General features: G+C 55.2%; 1 protein-coding gene across 1 annotated transcript in view; it reads right to left on the reverse strand.

Annotated features, from left to right (window-relative positions):
* Nucleotides 1-16,215, reverse strand: part of RUNX3 (RUNX family transcription factor 3) — a 96,366-nt gene that overhangs the window by 14,042 nt on the left and 66,109 nt on the right. Inside the window, exon 5 of the mRNA XM_029080214.2 lies at nucleotides 15,607-15,711. Within this exon, the coding sequence (XP_028936047.1) occupies nucleotides 15,607-15,711 (105 nt within the window). The remainder of the gene's footprint in view (nucleotides 1-15,606; nucleotides 15,712-16,215) is intronic.

Genomic DNA, 16,215 nt, shown 5'->3' on the forward strand with positions numbered 1-16,215 from the left:
TGTCCTCCCTCTTCATTCCCCCTTAGACTGGGAGCCACATGTGAGATAGGATTTACATCCACACTGATTAGCTTCTGCCTACCCCAGCGTGTAGTCCAGTGCTTGGCACATAGTAAGCGCTTAATGAATTACTACGATTATTATTCCCTCCAACTAGCTGCTCGCACCGTGACTGTGGAGGCTTGTGGGCCTCCACCTAAAGGTGGGAGGCTCCAGGGTGGGAGGAACGGGGTGGAGTGGGCAGGGGAAGAAGGCTTCGGTAGGTGGGTGGGGAAGTGGTGGCTCCCCCCCTCCCTGACGGACTCTGGGAAGGCGGTCCCACCGGCAGATTCTCCGGGCAGGTGCGAGGGACGAACACCTCTCTCCACCCAAGTGCCCCGGGGCCAAGGCTCCTGGGCTCCCCACATCCGTGGCCCAACCTCAGCCCCCCCCCCGGGCCAGTTCGGTCATACCCACCCAGGCTGGCACATCTCCCGCCCGTGGCAGAGTCTGCCCCCCATATCCAGGCTTAGGCCCCCGAGCCCCCGAACCCGCGCGGGAGGCTGTGCGCGCACCGAGCGGGGCCTGTTTCATCTGATACGTCTTCACTTAATTAGCGTCCATTAAGCTGATTAACGGAGTCCGGGTCCAGGACACCCGCGGGGCCCGGGAACTATGGCCCTTGTGAAATCCTTACTACATGTGTCATCTTGTGACTCTCTCAATTAATTCTGAAAACTCCGAGTTAGGCAACCCACCGGGTAGTCCCCCAGCCTGGGCAGCCCCAATGCCCTATGGGATGGAAACAGCTGGGGCTTTGCCCCCGCCCTTGGGGTACACCCTTCCCCTCCCCACCCACTTCACTGATCTCGCACATCCATGCACACCCCCCGGTCCCACAAACAATGGCCACGGAGCCATCCCCATTGACCCTGTCATAGATTTCTTGCACTGAGGGGCCTCGAAAGGTCATTTAGCTCATCCCCCTGTCTCCACGTAGGCCTCGGCCTAAAGAGGTTATCTAATCCATCCCTCTGCCTCCAGGCAGGCACCCCTCTGCTCGATTCTAGACCGTAAACTTGACGTGGGCAGGGAACGTGTCTGTTATATCGTTATATTGTACTCTCCCAAGCGTTAGTACAGCGCTCTGCACACAGTAAGCGCTCAACAAATGCGACCGACTGACTGACTCTACCCCGGCCCCCAGCCAGATGAGACCCTACCCAGATTTGAGGACCAGCTCACCCGCCCCAGACCGGGAGTCCAGCACTCTGCACGCGGGGCGGGGAGGGGGTCGGCTCCCACGGAGGTAGGCCCTGGCCTGGTGCGGGGCGGGAGTCATACCCGGCGCTGGGAGCGGAGAGAAGAGGGAACGGGCTTTGAAAAACAAAAAAACCCCAAACCAGCAGAAGGGAGCAGTGTCTTCTGCCGCTAACAAAGTCCGCCACAGATAACTCATCATTCACATGTTTGAAGTCGGTTTGCTTACGCCATGTGGGAAGAGAATGGGTCACGCCGGCTCTGGGCCCCGGCTCCCCTCGGCGCTCCGCAGACACTGCAGCTACTGTCTCTCCGCAACCTTCAGAGCGAGGGGCGGGTCGTGATGGCCTGCAGCCTGCGGGGCCCGGCGGAAGATTTACGCCGACTTTAACGGCTCGGGGAGGAGGATATTAAAGCAGAAAAAGCGCTGATAATTTAGAAAGATTTTTAGCCCGTGGTGGTCTGGGGTGAATTGGCTGCCTATAAACGGATGAAAGTAAATATCCTTTTTGAAGGGAAGAGGTTGGCCCCCCTCCAGCTGGCGGAGAGAGGGAGATGTGTCGTCGCTGCCGCCGCTCCAGTAGATCTTTACAATCTGAACTCCCCCAAGTGGGAGAGATATTCATTAGATGAGCCTGTTGTTGATTATCTGAACTTAAACCCGGCAAGCCGGCAGATCCAAACCCTCTTCTTCTCTTGGTCGTTAACTCCTTCTTCCCCTCTCCCCTCCCTGGGCCCGTCGGGCTGGGGCGGCACCGGGGAAAGTGGGCTGGCTTTTCCTCGCCACCCCCTGGTGCTCTCGCCTGAAACTGGAGGCCCTGACGGAGGGGAGGGTCAGAGGTACGGGATGGTCTATGCTGGGTCACTGGAGTCAGGGTTGGAGAGGGGAGCGTCGGGGGTGTGGGATGGTCCATCCCTAACTATGAGGGTGAGTGTCCGGGAGGGCAACAGGGGCATGATCCCTCCCAGTGTCCAGTCGGGGTCGTGGCCCGGACAAGACGGAGGTCTGACCCAGGTAAAGTATTGCTCGTGACCTGAGTTGCCCAGTTAAGGGGAAAGAAGAGTAGACGCGACTGATATAGAGACTGATATAGGTTCTGGGATCCTTAGACATCACGCCGGGGGAAAGGCCCAAAGGCTGGTGGAGCCCAGGAATCCCGCTTCCTCAGGGGGCCGGGGGTGGGTATGTGGGCACTTCTGATACCCGGGCACCTCGGGCAGCCCCCTTTCCGTCCATCACCTCCTCTGGTAGGACACCTCCCGGCTCCGCAGAGAGAAGCTGCCTGAGCTGTCGAGGCTCGGGGGAGGAGGAGGAGGTGAGCCCGGGGAGCCAACCCTTCTGGGTTGGCCGGGGGAAGGAATGTAGAGGTCCAGATGCAGCTGGCGGATCTGGGTACTCAGTTAACGTGATCTGCGCCGGGTTCTCCTCCCCGTCAGGGAGGGCACAGTCCATTTGGGGTCACATAAAGGTCCCGAGGAACTTGTTCCTGGACTCTTCCTGGGACCCAGGCTCGTCCCCACCTCCAGGGTCGTGGCTCGGCCCTGCCCCCCACCCCTGGGAAAAATCCTCTCCTGCTGAGCTCCACTGACAAAGGGGGCAGGTGAGCCTACCTGACATTTATCTAGGTCACTGACAGTGGTATTTATTGAGCCCTTACTATGTACTAAGCACTTGGGAGAGTACCACACAACAGATCCAGGCACTGCCAATGGCCAACGAAGACAAGTCTCCGTCCCATCCCTCAGGCCCGGTTTAGGCAGCTGCCGGCTTATCCGGGTCCTCCTGGGCCTCCTCCCCCTCTGTCCTCCCGTGGCCATCTCTGCCACTGGCCCCTGTGCCACCCTGTGGGGAGGGGGGAGAGTAGAGGTGGGTGGATTTGAGCCCTGCTGTTTTTGAACTGTGATGTTGGGGGATGGCCCAGCAGGTGGACAGGGAAGAAAGGGTTGAAGCTCTCCAATGTGACGCCGTTTGGGGATTGTCGGCCTACGGGCAGTGAAGCTGCAGCTCTCCCCGACCCCCGGCTCGCCCGATGAGCCCTCCTCCCTGCCCCCGCCATTGGCTGCAACCCTGCCTCTTCTCTTGCTCCGGAGGGCTCGGTCACCAGGCCACCGGCGAGCTCTGCGGCTGAACAGGACCTGGCAGAACGGAGGGCTCTGGTCCTTCCCTGGCCCCATATCACCTAGGGGAGGAGGCTCCAATCCCAGCAGCCTCTGGAGGTCAATTAGTCCACTGCCCTGCCACCAAGACCCGGGTAGACAGGCTTTTTAAAAAATGGTATCTGTTAAGCTTTTACCTTGTCCCAGGCACCGTATTGAGCACTCGGGTATACGGGCTAATCAGGCTTTTTAAAATATATATGGTATCTGTTTAGCACTTACTATGCGCCAGGCACTCTACTGCACAGGGGTAGGTATAAGCTAATCAGGTCGGACACAGTCTCTATCCCACATGGAGCTCACAGTCTTAATCCTCACTTTAAAGATGAGGTAACTGAGACACAGGGAAATGAAGTGACTTCCCCAAGGTTCCAGAGCAGACAAGTGGCGGAGCCAGGATTAGAATCCAGGTCCTTCTGACTCCCAAGGCCGAGATCTACCCACTAGGCTACCGCTTCCCACCCCAAATCTCCCTGCTCCACTCCCTTCCCTATGGTCTTTAGTCCTTAGCACATTTCCATTTCCACATGAGCTTGGGGGCCTCCACTTCCCTGCCTCCCCTGTGCCTTGGCACCCACGCTCGGGGCAGGAGAGAGTCTGACCCCTAGGGCTCCTGCTGTCTCTCCCTGCAGGCCACAGTCTCCCAGGGCTGGCTCCCTTGGGGCCAGACTGCCTGTAGGGACTGTCTGCTTGCAGCCCTTTGATGTGCCTCTTAATGGGCTGGGTATTAAGGAGTGTCCCGGTGGCGGCGGCTGGGGGGTGGGGGGAGTCCCTCCCCCCCAGATCCACTTCGCAGAGGCATAGCTTTGGGTAACTAATGAGTTAATTGCCCACCCCGGCCTGGGGAGGCTGCAATGGGAGATAAGGCATGAAAGGCGGAGGTTTGAGGTGATTGTCCACCATACAAAGTAACAACAGTTTACTCTTGTACTCTCCCAAGCAGTTAGTACAGTGTTTGGCACGCAGTAAGTGCTCAATAAATACGACCGAATGAATGAATTTAAAGTGGGGTGACAGGGAATGCAGGTGAGGGCGGGGAATATGGGCATCTTAGCGTCCTCCCTCAGGTGGGCCTGGGGTCGGCGGCTTCCCCAGTTGCACCTCTCAGCCAGAGAAGACCTCCATGTGTGAAGCCCCACTTCCCACCACCGGGTCATATGCAGCTACATCAGATGATGTCATGCACGTCAGGTAACGTCCTCGGAATGCGGCCTAGCCTAGGGTGGGCAGCCAATCAGTCGGTCAATCAATCAATCGTATTTATTGAGCGCTTTCTGTGGGGGGCTCCTGACCCCACCGGTCCCCACTTTCCTTTCCCAGGTCCCCGTGTACACGGGTCTGGGTGGCAGAGGAGGGCCGGGGGCTGAAAGTACAAATACCCAGCGCCAAAGGGCCTCCTGTCCACATCCAGGCCCGACTGGGATTAGGCCACTGAAAACGGGACGCTCTCCACTCTCTGCCCTCAGACCCCTCGCTCACTCTATTCCCGGGGTTTGGGACACTCTCCTTCCTTCCCTCCTCCCCTGACTACAGTTCTCCCCACAGTTAAATCCTAGCCCAAATTCATTCAATCGTATTTACTGAGTGTTTACTGTGTGTAAAACATTGTACTAAGCGCTTGAGAGAGCACACTATAACAACAGACACATTCCTGCCCACAATGAGCAAATCCCACCTCCTCCTCCAAGGTTTCCCCCGTTAATCTTTCAGCACCCTGAGCCATATCATCCCTTCAGCAGTTCTCCCTCCTACTTAGACTGTGAGCCCCATGTGGGACTTGATGATCTCATACCCACCCAAGCTCTTAGAATAGTGCTTGGCACATAGTAAGTGTTTAGCAAATGCTGCTATAATTATTACTATTTGGCTGACTCTAGCACTTGTTAACTTATTTATACCGTCCTTTGCGCTCATATATATATATATATATGTCAGCTGAATTTATTTTTGATCTCTCTAGTTGTAAATATTTTTATGTTTTGTCTCCCCCGTTTCCTCCCTGTGGACAGGAAACATGTCACCTCATTATTCTGTATTTCTTTAGCACTTAGTAGAGTGTTACTAACACTACAACAACTGGCTATCCCAGCAGAGGCCGGTGGAGGCCGGCGGGTGGGGTGGATGCCTGAGGTCCGAGTTCCCAGAAAACTTTGGTGCCTGGACTCCCTCCCGCCCCCATACAAACACTGCGGGGGCCCAGTATCCAGTGCCCCAAAAATCCCCAGAGCCGAGGTTTGGGGCAGAGTGGAGAAGTCCTGATGGGGGAGATGATTTCAGGACCGGAAGCTCCTGGAAGCTCCCTCTATTAGTATTGCAGGCCCTGGGGAAGGCCCATGAGGAGACGGGTAGGAAAACCCCCACGAGGCTGCGGGATGACCACCCCCGACCCCGGGGACCCTGGCCCACAGTGACCCAGATTTGAATTTCAGCCTCTGCCCACCTTGGGATAAAAGTTTTTCACTCCTTTGGTTTTGGGAGTGGCATGATCTCCTTAATAATAATGTTGGTATTTGTTAAGCGCTTACTATGTGCAGAGCACTGTTCTAAGCACTGGGGTAGACACAGGGGAATCAGGTTGTCCCACGTGGGGCTCACAGTCTTAATCCCCATTTTACAGATGAGGGAACTGAGGCACAGAGAAGTGAAGTGACTTGCCCACAGTCACACAGCTGACAAGTGGCAGAGCTGGGATTTGAACTCATGAGCCCTGACTCCAAAGCCCGTGCTCTTTCCACTGTGCCACGCTGCTTCACGCTGCATCTCCTTGACCCTGGGGGTCCCCAGCTCGAGCCCACCAGAGCCAGAGAGCCCAGGGAGGTGGAGTCATAAGGTCCCAAAGGGTGAGGGGCACCATTGCGGGACAGGAAGGGCAGGAGTGAGTCAGGGCCTGGCCTCGGATCGGAGAGCGAAAGCTTGAGGGGTCAGGGAGAGAAGCCTTCATTTGGTGCCTCTGACTCAAGTCTCCCAGGAACGGAGGGCTGGGAGACGGGAGGTGCCAGCCACCTTGGATCAGGGAATTCCGCTCACCTCCATCTCTCAAAGCTGACCAAGGGAGGCTGCTGGTGGCAGCTCTGGCTGCTGTGCTGGCTGTCCGCCCCATGACCCATCCTGGGCTTCCTCTAGCTTTTTCCTTTCAATTCCAAATCCTCCCTAACCACCTGCCAACACCCCAGGCCCACATACCCCTCGGGAAACCCCTGGGCCCCACTCTAATGGCGGGGAGCAGAAATGGCAGAGGTTGAGGGGCACAACTGGGTCTGTCCTACTGTGGTGCCACCTCCGTGGAGCAGCGGGCACCGCGCCCAGTGAAAATGATCAGAGGAGACGGTGGCAATAGAGGGAGAGCCCTATGCTCAGCCGCCTGGCACCGACAACTGGGAGGTGGCCAGTAAAGGGGAGCTGTGAAACTGAGGGCGGTTGGGAGATGGCTGCTGCCATCCTCTCCTCCTCACCGGTAACCACTCTTCCAAAGATGCGGCCCGGCAGGGGAGGGGGAGTAAAGGCGAGACCCCCGCCCCCCGGCAAGGCACTGGCAGAGGAGACCTGGGTGTCCTACACAAATCAGTGTCCCCTGAATCACAACGCTGGTGATGGGGGTGACAGTGGGGGAGGGGAACAGCCACTCGGGGTCTTGAGCTTTCCACCCAAGGATCCTGAATCCTGTCTGCTGATGCCCCAGGGGCAGGGCCCCCTGGAGACTCAAGTCAGATTAGGACCTGGGACCTCGACCCTCTCTGGACACAGAATCCGGCCCCTTCACGCCTGTCCGGCTCATCGCTCGGCAATACAGGACGGTCCGCGCACCCCACCTCGGAGCGGGTCAAAAACATTTTCCCTACGGCAGCCCAGCCGGGATGCGGGGGCTATGGGGAAGGAGAGGCTTTCCATTACAAGAATCGCTCTCATCACCCGCAGGGGCTCAGTCCTGGGACCCACCTTCAAAGCTTTATTGAAGGCACATCTCTTCCAAGAGGCCTTCCTTGTCTAAGCTCTCATTTCCTCTTCACCCACTCCCTTCTGCTTCACCCTTGCATTTGGATTTGCTCCCCTTATTCACCCTTCCCTAAACCCCACAGCACTTCAATGCATATCCATAATTTACTGATTTATATTAATCTGTCTTCCCCACTAGACTGTAAACTCGTGGGCAGGGAATGTGCCAACCAACTCTATGTTGTACTCTCTCAAGCGCTTAGTCCGGCGCTCTGCACACAATAAGCACTCAATACATATGATTGATTGATTGATTGATTCCAGACGTGAACTGGAAAGGGCCAAGAGGCCTGTTGGCAGAGTTTACCTGGTGTGGTCGAGGAGAGAAAAGACAGCAACGAGACCACCACACAGTGGAAAACCAATATCAAGCTGCTTCCTCCTTCTAGTGTGTCTCTGCCTCCCTCCCTAGTACAATCTGGCCTGGCTCTCCGCCGCCTGCTCCCTGGGCCCCTTCCATGCTATCCCACTTCTTCCAAAAATAGGTCCAGGAAGCCTTTCTGCCGACTTTCTGAAGTCTCCCCATTCCTATTTCTCTCTCTCCCTCTTTTTTTTTTTTTGGTATTTGCTAAGCATTTACTGTGTGCCAAGCACCGTACTAAGCATTGAGGTAGATCGAGATAATCAGGTTGGGTACAGTCCCCATCCCTCAATGGGCCCCAGTCTAAGTAGGATGCCCAGAATGGAGTCCAAACCAACCAGGTGTTAGACCCAGGAAGGGCCAAAAGTAGCCAAGTGGGTAAATACCGAGGTGCCCGGAGGCAAGGGGATAGATTCACTTTTAGACCACCACCCCCTCCAACCTGCTGAAGGACGGCCCTGGGAAGAGGGGCAGGGCTGCCCTTATGGTGATGGCTGATTCAATCAATCAATTATATTTATTGAGCGCTTCCTGCGTGCATAGCACTGTGCCCAATGCTTGGGAGAACCCAATACAAGAGAGTTGGTAGACATATTCCTCTAGACTGTGAACTGTAGAGAAGCAGCGTGGTGCAGTGGAAAGAGCACGGGCTTTGGAGTCAGGGCTCATGAGTTCGAATCCCAGCTCTGCCACTTGTCAGCTGTGTGACTGTGGGCAAGTCACTTCACTTCTCTGTGCCTCAGTTCCCTCATCTGTAAAATGGGGATGAAGACTGTGAGCCCCACGTGGGACAACCTGATTCCCCTGTGTTTACCCCAGCGCTTAGAACAGTGCTCTGCACATAGTAAGCGCTTAACAAATACCAACATTATTATTATTATTAAACTCACTGTGGGCAGGGAATGTGCCTGTTATATTGTAATATTGTCTTCTACCAAGCCCTTAGTACAGTTTTCTGCACACGGTAAAGTGCTCAATTACGACTGATTGACTGACTGCCCGCGATGAGCTTACAGCCTAGAGGGGGAGACAGATATTAATAGAAATGAATAAATGACGGATGTGGACATAGGGGCTGTGGGCTGAGGGGACGGTGAATAACAGAAGCAAATCGGGGAGATGCAGAAGGGGCTGAAGGGAAACAAACATTTCCATGTTAAAATGCCACAGGTGATGGCCAAACCCACCAGGCCCGTCGGGGGCAAAGCCAGCGGGTTCCAACGGAGCTCCTACAGAGGCTGGTCGGGGGGAAGGTGGAGCGATTCCAGACTTTGGGGCCGTTCTCAGAACAGGAGCCCGACTCAATCACCTCACCCCTCCTACCTCACGTTGCTACTCTCCTATTACAATCCAACCCGCCCACTTCACTCCTCTAATGCCAACCTTCTCACTGTACATCGATCTCATCTATATTGTCACCGACCTCTTGCCCAAGTCCTGCCTCTCACATGGAATGCCCTCCCTCCCCAAATCCGACAGACAATTACCTATCCTCCCCTTCAAAGCCTTATGGAAGGTACTCCTCCTCCAAGAGGCCTTCCCTGACTAACCCCCCTTTCTTCTTCTCCCACTCCCTTCTGCTTCGCCCTGACTTGCTCCCTTTATTCTTCCTCCTCCCAGCCCCACAGCACCTATGTACATATCTGTAATTTATTTATTTGTATTAATGTCTGGCTCCCTCTTTAGATCATAAGCTCATTGTGGGCAGAGAACATGTCTGTTTATTGTTATTTTGTCGTCTCCCAAGCACTTAGTACAGTGCTCTGTACATCGTGAGTGCTCAATAAATATGACCGACCGACTGCCCGCCCAGCATCCTGGGCACACTCTCCCATTGGCACCGGGTGCCTCCGGGCCCCGAGACAGGGTTGCTGGTGGGTGATTTGCCTGATCCGTGCACGTGGACCCCTGGGAGCAAAAAGGTGTTTCCTTAGCGATAATCCTGGATCTCAAAGCATTCCCAGCCACAACTCCAGCCCAGCCCAGCCCAGCCCAGCCCTGCCCTGCTGCTCTCTGGAGGCAGGGAAGTGGCTCAGGCAGTTGGGGAGAGAAGCTGCCAGCCTGGATTTTCAGGCCTGGGCTCTGACCACGAGGCCTTTGGAAGTGGTTGCCTCGAACTATGGGCAGATTGGAGAGGGGCGGAGCGAGGGGGGAAAGGTGGAGTCTGGTTCAGGTCGGCCTCGGTGGGGAGGTCCAGCCTGGGCATTGAGGGAGGGAGGAAGGGAGGGATGGAAGAAAGTGAGAGGCCTTGTGGCCTGGTGGATGGAGCGTGGACCTGGGGGACGGAGGGACCTGGGTTCTGATCCCGGCTCCGGCACTTGTCGGCTGCCGGACTGCCTCGGTTACTTTAGCTGTAAAATAGAGATTAAGACTGTGTGCCCCTTGTGGGACTGTGTCCCATCTGATTTGCTACCCCAGTGCTTCGTACAGTGCCTAGGACATAGTATGCGCTTAACAAATACCATAGAAAAAACGATTCAGGGAGGGAGGGAGGAGGTGTGCTGGGCTAGTGTCCTGGGGGGGGTGGGTAGCCAGGGGGCTCCGAAGCCAGAGAGCAGTCTTTTAGCACCTAGGAGAGTTCAACAGAATAAAGCAGCAGCATGGCCTAGTGGATAGAGCACGGGCCTGGGAGTCAGAAGGACCTGGGTTCTAATTCCTGCTCCGCCACTGTGACTTGGGCAAGTCACTTCACCTCTCTGGGCCTCAGTCACCTCATCTATAAAATGGGGGTAAAGAGTTTGAGCCCCTTGTGGGACAGGGACTGTGTCCAGCTTGATTAACCTGTATCTACCCCAGTGCTTAGAACAGTGCTTGGCACTTAGTAAGTGCATAACAAATACCATAATTATGAATTATTATCGCTACCTTGGGCAAATCACTTTGCTTCTCTGGGCCTCAGTTCCTTCATCTGGAAAATGGGGATCGAGACGGTGAACCTCATGTGGGACAGGGACCGTGTCCGACCCAGTCGCCTTGTATCTGCCCCAGTGCTTAGTACAGAGCCTGGTACATAGTAAGTGCTTAACAAATACCACAGTTATTATAAAGCGGAGAGAGGACATCCCTGCCCACGAGGATCTTTTAGTGGAGGACCCCCTCCCCTACTACCTGCTCGCACCTGAACCCAACACTCGCACGGGCTCTCAGATAGGCACGGTGGCCTAGGGCTCTCCCAGTTTCCGGGCTCCCAGGCCCCGCTCTCCAGCCTTCCGGAAATTATATGGTATTTGTTAAGCTCTTACTACGTGCCGGGCACCGTACTAGGCCCCGGGGTGGATACAAGCAAGTCAGGTTGCTCACGGTCCCTGTCCCACACGGGGCTCACGGTCTCAATTCCCATTTTACAGATGAGGGAACTGAGGCACAGAGAACTTAAATGACTTGCCCAAGGTCACCCAGCAGACAAGTGGCGGAGGAGGGATTAGAACTCATGACCTACTGACTTTCAGGCCCTTGCTCTATCTACTTTGACGTGCTGCTTCTCCGGAAGCCAGGCAGCTCCTGGACTTTCTGTCCGGAGACATTCCCTCCCTCCGCTCTGCCGGGGAGGAACATTCAAGAGTCCGGAACCCGACAGGCTTGTTAGAGAGAAGAGATTCCTCCTTTTACCCTGCAAGATTCAGCTCCGTCTAGGCCTTCCCTAGTGGAACCGGGATCTAGAGGGCCTTCCGCCCGGGGGGCCGTCACTTTCAGAGGCCGGCGTTGTCGAAATAAAGAACGGCTCAAGGAAATTCCACCGGAAGTTCAAGTCGTTTATGACTTCCTGTTTGTACAAGCGTGTCAACACTCAGGGCCCGACATGCAATCTGTTTAGAACGTCAACGTGTCGGAGTGAAAAATGGTCCCTCACATAATCCGCCCCAGACGGTTGCTGCTTCTAGCAGCCTCGCCCGGCTCCCGCTGGTCTCCAGCCTCCGGCCCCTGTGGAGGAGCCTCAGGATTGGTGGTCTCCATTACTGGCCCACATCATCACATCGTCATCGTCATAAACGCTTGACACCTAGCAAGCGCTTAGCAAGTACCATCATGGTTATCCATGGCATTTACCAAGCGCTTACTTAGCGCAGAGCACTGGCCTAAGCCTGCATGTGTGAAAACGCTATTTGCTCTGGCTGCTGACTGTGGGAGCTCCCTGAACCGATCCATCAGTCAATCGATGGTATTTATCGAGCGCTTACTACGTGCAGAGCACTCCTCAATAGACCAGCAGCGTGGCTTAGTGGCTAGGGCCCGGGCCTGGGAGTCAGAAGGACCTGGGTTCTAATCCTGGCTCTGCCACATGTCCGCTGTGTGACCTTGGGCAAGTCACTTAACTTCTCAGTTACCTCATTGGTAAAATGGGGATAATAATAATAATGATGATGGTATTTGTTCATTCATTCAGTTGTATTTATTGAGCGCTTACTGTGTGCAGAGCACTGTATTAAGCACTTGGGAAGTACAGTTCAGCAGCAAATTGATCCCAACCCTCCCACAAGGGGCTCACAGTCTGGAAGAGGGGAGACAGTCATCAAAGCAAGTAAGTGCTTATTATGTGCCAAGGACTGTTCTAAGCACTGGGGTAGTTACAAGGTAATCAGGTTGTCCCACAGGGGTCTTAAACTCTTAATCCTCATTTTACAGATGAGGTAACTGAGGCACAGATAAGTTAAGTGACTTGCCCAGGGTCACAGGGCAGACAAGCGGCAGAGCCAGGATTAGAACCCACGTCCTCTGACTCCCAAGCCTGCACTTTTGCCACTAAGCCACGCCGCTTCTGGATAAGAGTGTGAGCCCCATGTGAGACAGGGACTGTATCCAATCTGATTAACTTGATTCTTTTAGAGTTTAGAACAGTGCTCTGCACGTAGTAAGTGCTTAACAAGTACAATAATAATAATAATAACAGTAATAATAGTGAACCTCCAGTAGTTGCCCATCCATCTCCATGAAAACCAGAAACTCCTTATCATCGGCTTTAAAGGACTCAATAGAGAAGCAGCATGGCCTAATGGATAGAGCACAGACCTGGGAGTCAGGAGGACCTGGGTTCTAAACCCTCTTCTGCCATTTGCTGTGGGACCTTGGGTGAGTCACTTAACTTCTTTGTGCCTCAGTTACCTCATCTGGAAAATGGTGATTAAGGCTGTGCGCCCCTTGTGGGACATGGATTCTGTCCAACCTGATTATCTTGCATTTACCCTAGCGCTTAGAACTGTGCCTGGCATATAGTAAGTGTTTAACCAATATCATTAAAAAAAAAAATCTCAATCAGCTCACCCCCTCCTATCTTACCCACTGATCTCCTACTCTAGCCTGGCTTGCACACTGCACTCCTCCGGCACCAACCTGCTCATGGTGCCCTGATTTCGTCTATCTCGCCGCCGAACCCGTTCCCACATCCTCCCTCTGGCCTTAAACTCCCTCCCCCGCCAAATAGGTCGGACCACCACTCTCCCCACCTTCAAAGCCTTATTAAAATCACATCTCCTCCAACAGGTCTTCCCTGATCAAGCCCTCTTGTCCCCCGCTTCCTCTCCCTTCTGCGCCGTCTATGAACTCGGAACTGTACCTTTTGGGCACTAGGCATTCACCCCGCCCTCAGCCCCACAGCATTTAGGTACATAGTCTTAATTTATTTTAATGTCTGCCTCCTCCTCTAGACCGTAAGCTCCGCGTGGGCAGGGGAGATATCTATCGACTCCATTGAACCGTACGGTGTGGTGCTCTGCACAAAGTGCTCAGTAAATACCACCGATTGATTGACTGGGAGAGTATAATACAAAAGAGTAGATTTAAATGCCTAGGGCTCCCCAGAGAGATAGTTCTCTATCTTGGGGTAGCAACCTCGGTTTTTAAAGGGAGCAGAAAGGCCCGAGGGGAGAGCAGGGAAGGGAACCTCCCTAGAGTTGGGAAGCCTGATGAAAGGGGGGCTGTTAGACTATCGCAGCTGAGCGTCCGAGAAGACGGCTCACCTAAGCGTCTCTGCTTTGGGCCTTTTCTGCTTCTGTCATGGTGATCTCCCCCTTCCCTCCCTCCCTGTCCTCCTCCTTCCTCCCCCATCCACTCCACTGAACCATCACTAGAAAGATTTAGGGGTTTCCCCTGTGATTCTAAGAATTTTGGTGTTAGCTACTGTGGGGTACTTGAGAGCGCCAGATCTCTGCCCCTAACACAAGCACAAGGTTTACCTCTCTCTGTTTCTTCTCCACCTTCCCAGAGTCCTTCCAGAGGGGAGGCGCCCCTCAGCATCTCACAGATCTCCCCCATCGATTGGAGCCTGTCAATAACGCTCCCATCAGCCTGTCTGCCACGGGACCCTCGGGCTCTCTCCCCCTGGGAATGCCCAGGCAACGGGGCCGGTTCGAAACCCCAGGTGGCGAGACTCCCGTGGGGCCAGAGTCCGTGAGGACTCCGGTTATCTGAAACAAATGAGCTGGAAGGAGCGAGGTCGCCCATGTGGGCTCGGGCAAATCACTTAACTTCTCGGTGCCTCAGTGCCCTCATCTGTAAAATGAGGATCAAGACTGTGGGCTCCATGCAGGACAGGGACTGTGTCCAACCCGATTTACCTGTATCCACTCCAGCGCTTAGTACAGCGTCTGGCACATAGTAAGTGTTTAACAGTTACCACAGTTATTCTTATTCATTCGTTCATTCAGTCAATCGTATTCATTGAGTGCTTACTGTGTACCAAGCGCTTGGGAGAGTACAATATAATTATTCTTCACCACTCCTTGGCCTTGGGACAGGGCTCCCCACAGGGGCGACTTTTTCTTCTGCCCCGCCGTGGGGCTGGGGGAGCCCTGTCACTCCTCTCCCCCGACCCTGGCCCTCGGCAGAGGCCGCTTCTCCGGGGGAGACGGGGAAGCGGGAGGCGGCCGGGGGGCACGGGACCCCGGTGCCGACGTGGCTCAGGGGCAGTAGCCGAGGGCCATCTGTTTGAGTCATTTTCCGGTGTTTGCAAACGGTGACAGGCCCGGCAAACGGAGGAGTCAAAAACGTATCTTGCATCACGTATTTCATGTTTCATTACTAACAAAATAAATCTGTTCCTTCTCAATCCCCTTCCCCGCCATCCTTCATTAACCTCCCTTCCCAGCCAGATCCTTAGAGGGCTCTCGGCCCTTACGGGAAGGCAAAAGGGTCACTTGCAGCACGTGGGGTTTGGGTTAGACAGCACGGCGCGCTTTCCGATTCGGAGGGGGTCGGAGAGTGAAAAGGGCTGGTGGCAGAGGGGTGCCTTAGAGCAGGGGCAACATTAATGGGTCCCCAGGAAGAAATTAAGGCGGGAGGCCATGCCCACTGCCCCTCCCCCGGCTGCTTTGGCTTCTGTGCCACCTCTGCTGCCCTCCGACCCCTCTGAGGAACAGCGGCCGAGACCACCTGCGGAGGAAACGAAGAGAGTGGTGGAAAGCAAGACCTCTTCGGTGGGTTTCTCTGTATTTTAAGCTTTTTTTTCCATCACAGAGGACTTCCTCGGCTGATGCAAATCAGCAGCTTCGGATCCAGCACGAACCACTCTCTTCTCCTCCTCCTCAGGTGGCCCAACCCCGCACAACCAGGCTCAGCCACGGGGAAGCCGACCCTGTTTTCCCCTTCGCCTCGACACAGGGTCACCTCATCAAGTCCCCCTGGCAAGTTCAGATCCCCTCAGGCCGCAGAGCTGCTTCCGGTGCACCCCGCCCTGCCGCTGAGCACTGCAGGGCCCAGAGAAGGTAAGAGATTTGCCAGAGGTCACAAAGCACAGCAGGAGCAGAGAGGCCATTACGACTCCCCACCCTCGAGCCGGCCGAACATTCTCGAACCAGGCCTAGGAAGCCCTACCGGGACATCTTATTGGCTACCCCCGCCCCCCTCAGCAGAACTCCACTTACTTCTTGGCTCCCGGGGTCCGTCGACGGTCACTTTGATGGCCCGGTGGTAGGTGGCGACCTGAGTGGGGTTGGTGAACACGGTGATGGTCAGGGTGAAACTTTTTCCTAGAGGCGAGAGCAAGAGGAGGAGATGGGGATCAGTGACGGGTTCGGGGAGGGTTAAGGGGGTCTCTCTTGCTCGCGAGGCGAGGGCTGAGGGGGAGGAGGCTCCCCTGGGCCTGGCTGGGCGACCTCTGAGAACGCCGGAGCCAGCTGGCGGTGTCACCCCGTCGCCACTCCGGTCGGCCCCAGACACGTTCCAGGTCTCAGCCTCTTTGTGCCCACCAGACCCCCTCTAGGGTATACCCTTGCCCTCTCCCTCGTGGGTCCCATTCCTGTGCCACCCTGGGACTGGTGGCAAGAGTCACAGAAGTGGGCGGAGGGGGGACTGGAGTTGGAGGAGCGGCGGCTGCCGGCTAGACTGTGAGCTTGTTGCGGGCAGGGAATGTGTCTGTTTATTGTATAATACTCTCAAGCGCTTAGTACGGTGTTCTGCACACTGTAAGCATTCATTAAATATGATTGAATGAATGAAAGTGGGGAGCGAGGTCCCGTAGGCCAGACTGGGGG

The sequence above is a fragment of the Ornithorhynchus anatinus genome, chromosome 16 (genome assembly GCF_004115215.2).
Source record: "Ornithorhynchus anatinus isolate Pmale09 chromosome 16, mOrnAna1.pri.v4, whole genome shotgun sequence".
Taxonomy (NCBI): Eukaryota; Metazoa; Chordata; class Mammalia; order Monotremata; family Ornithorhynchidae; genus Ornithorhynchus; species Ornithorhynchus anatinus.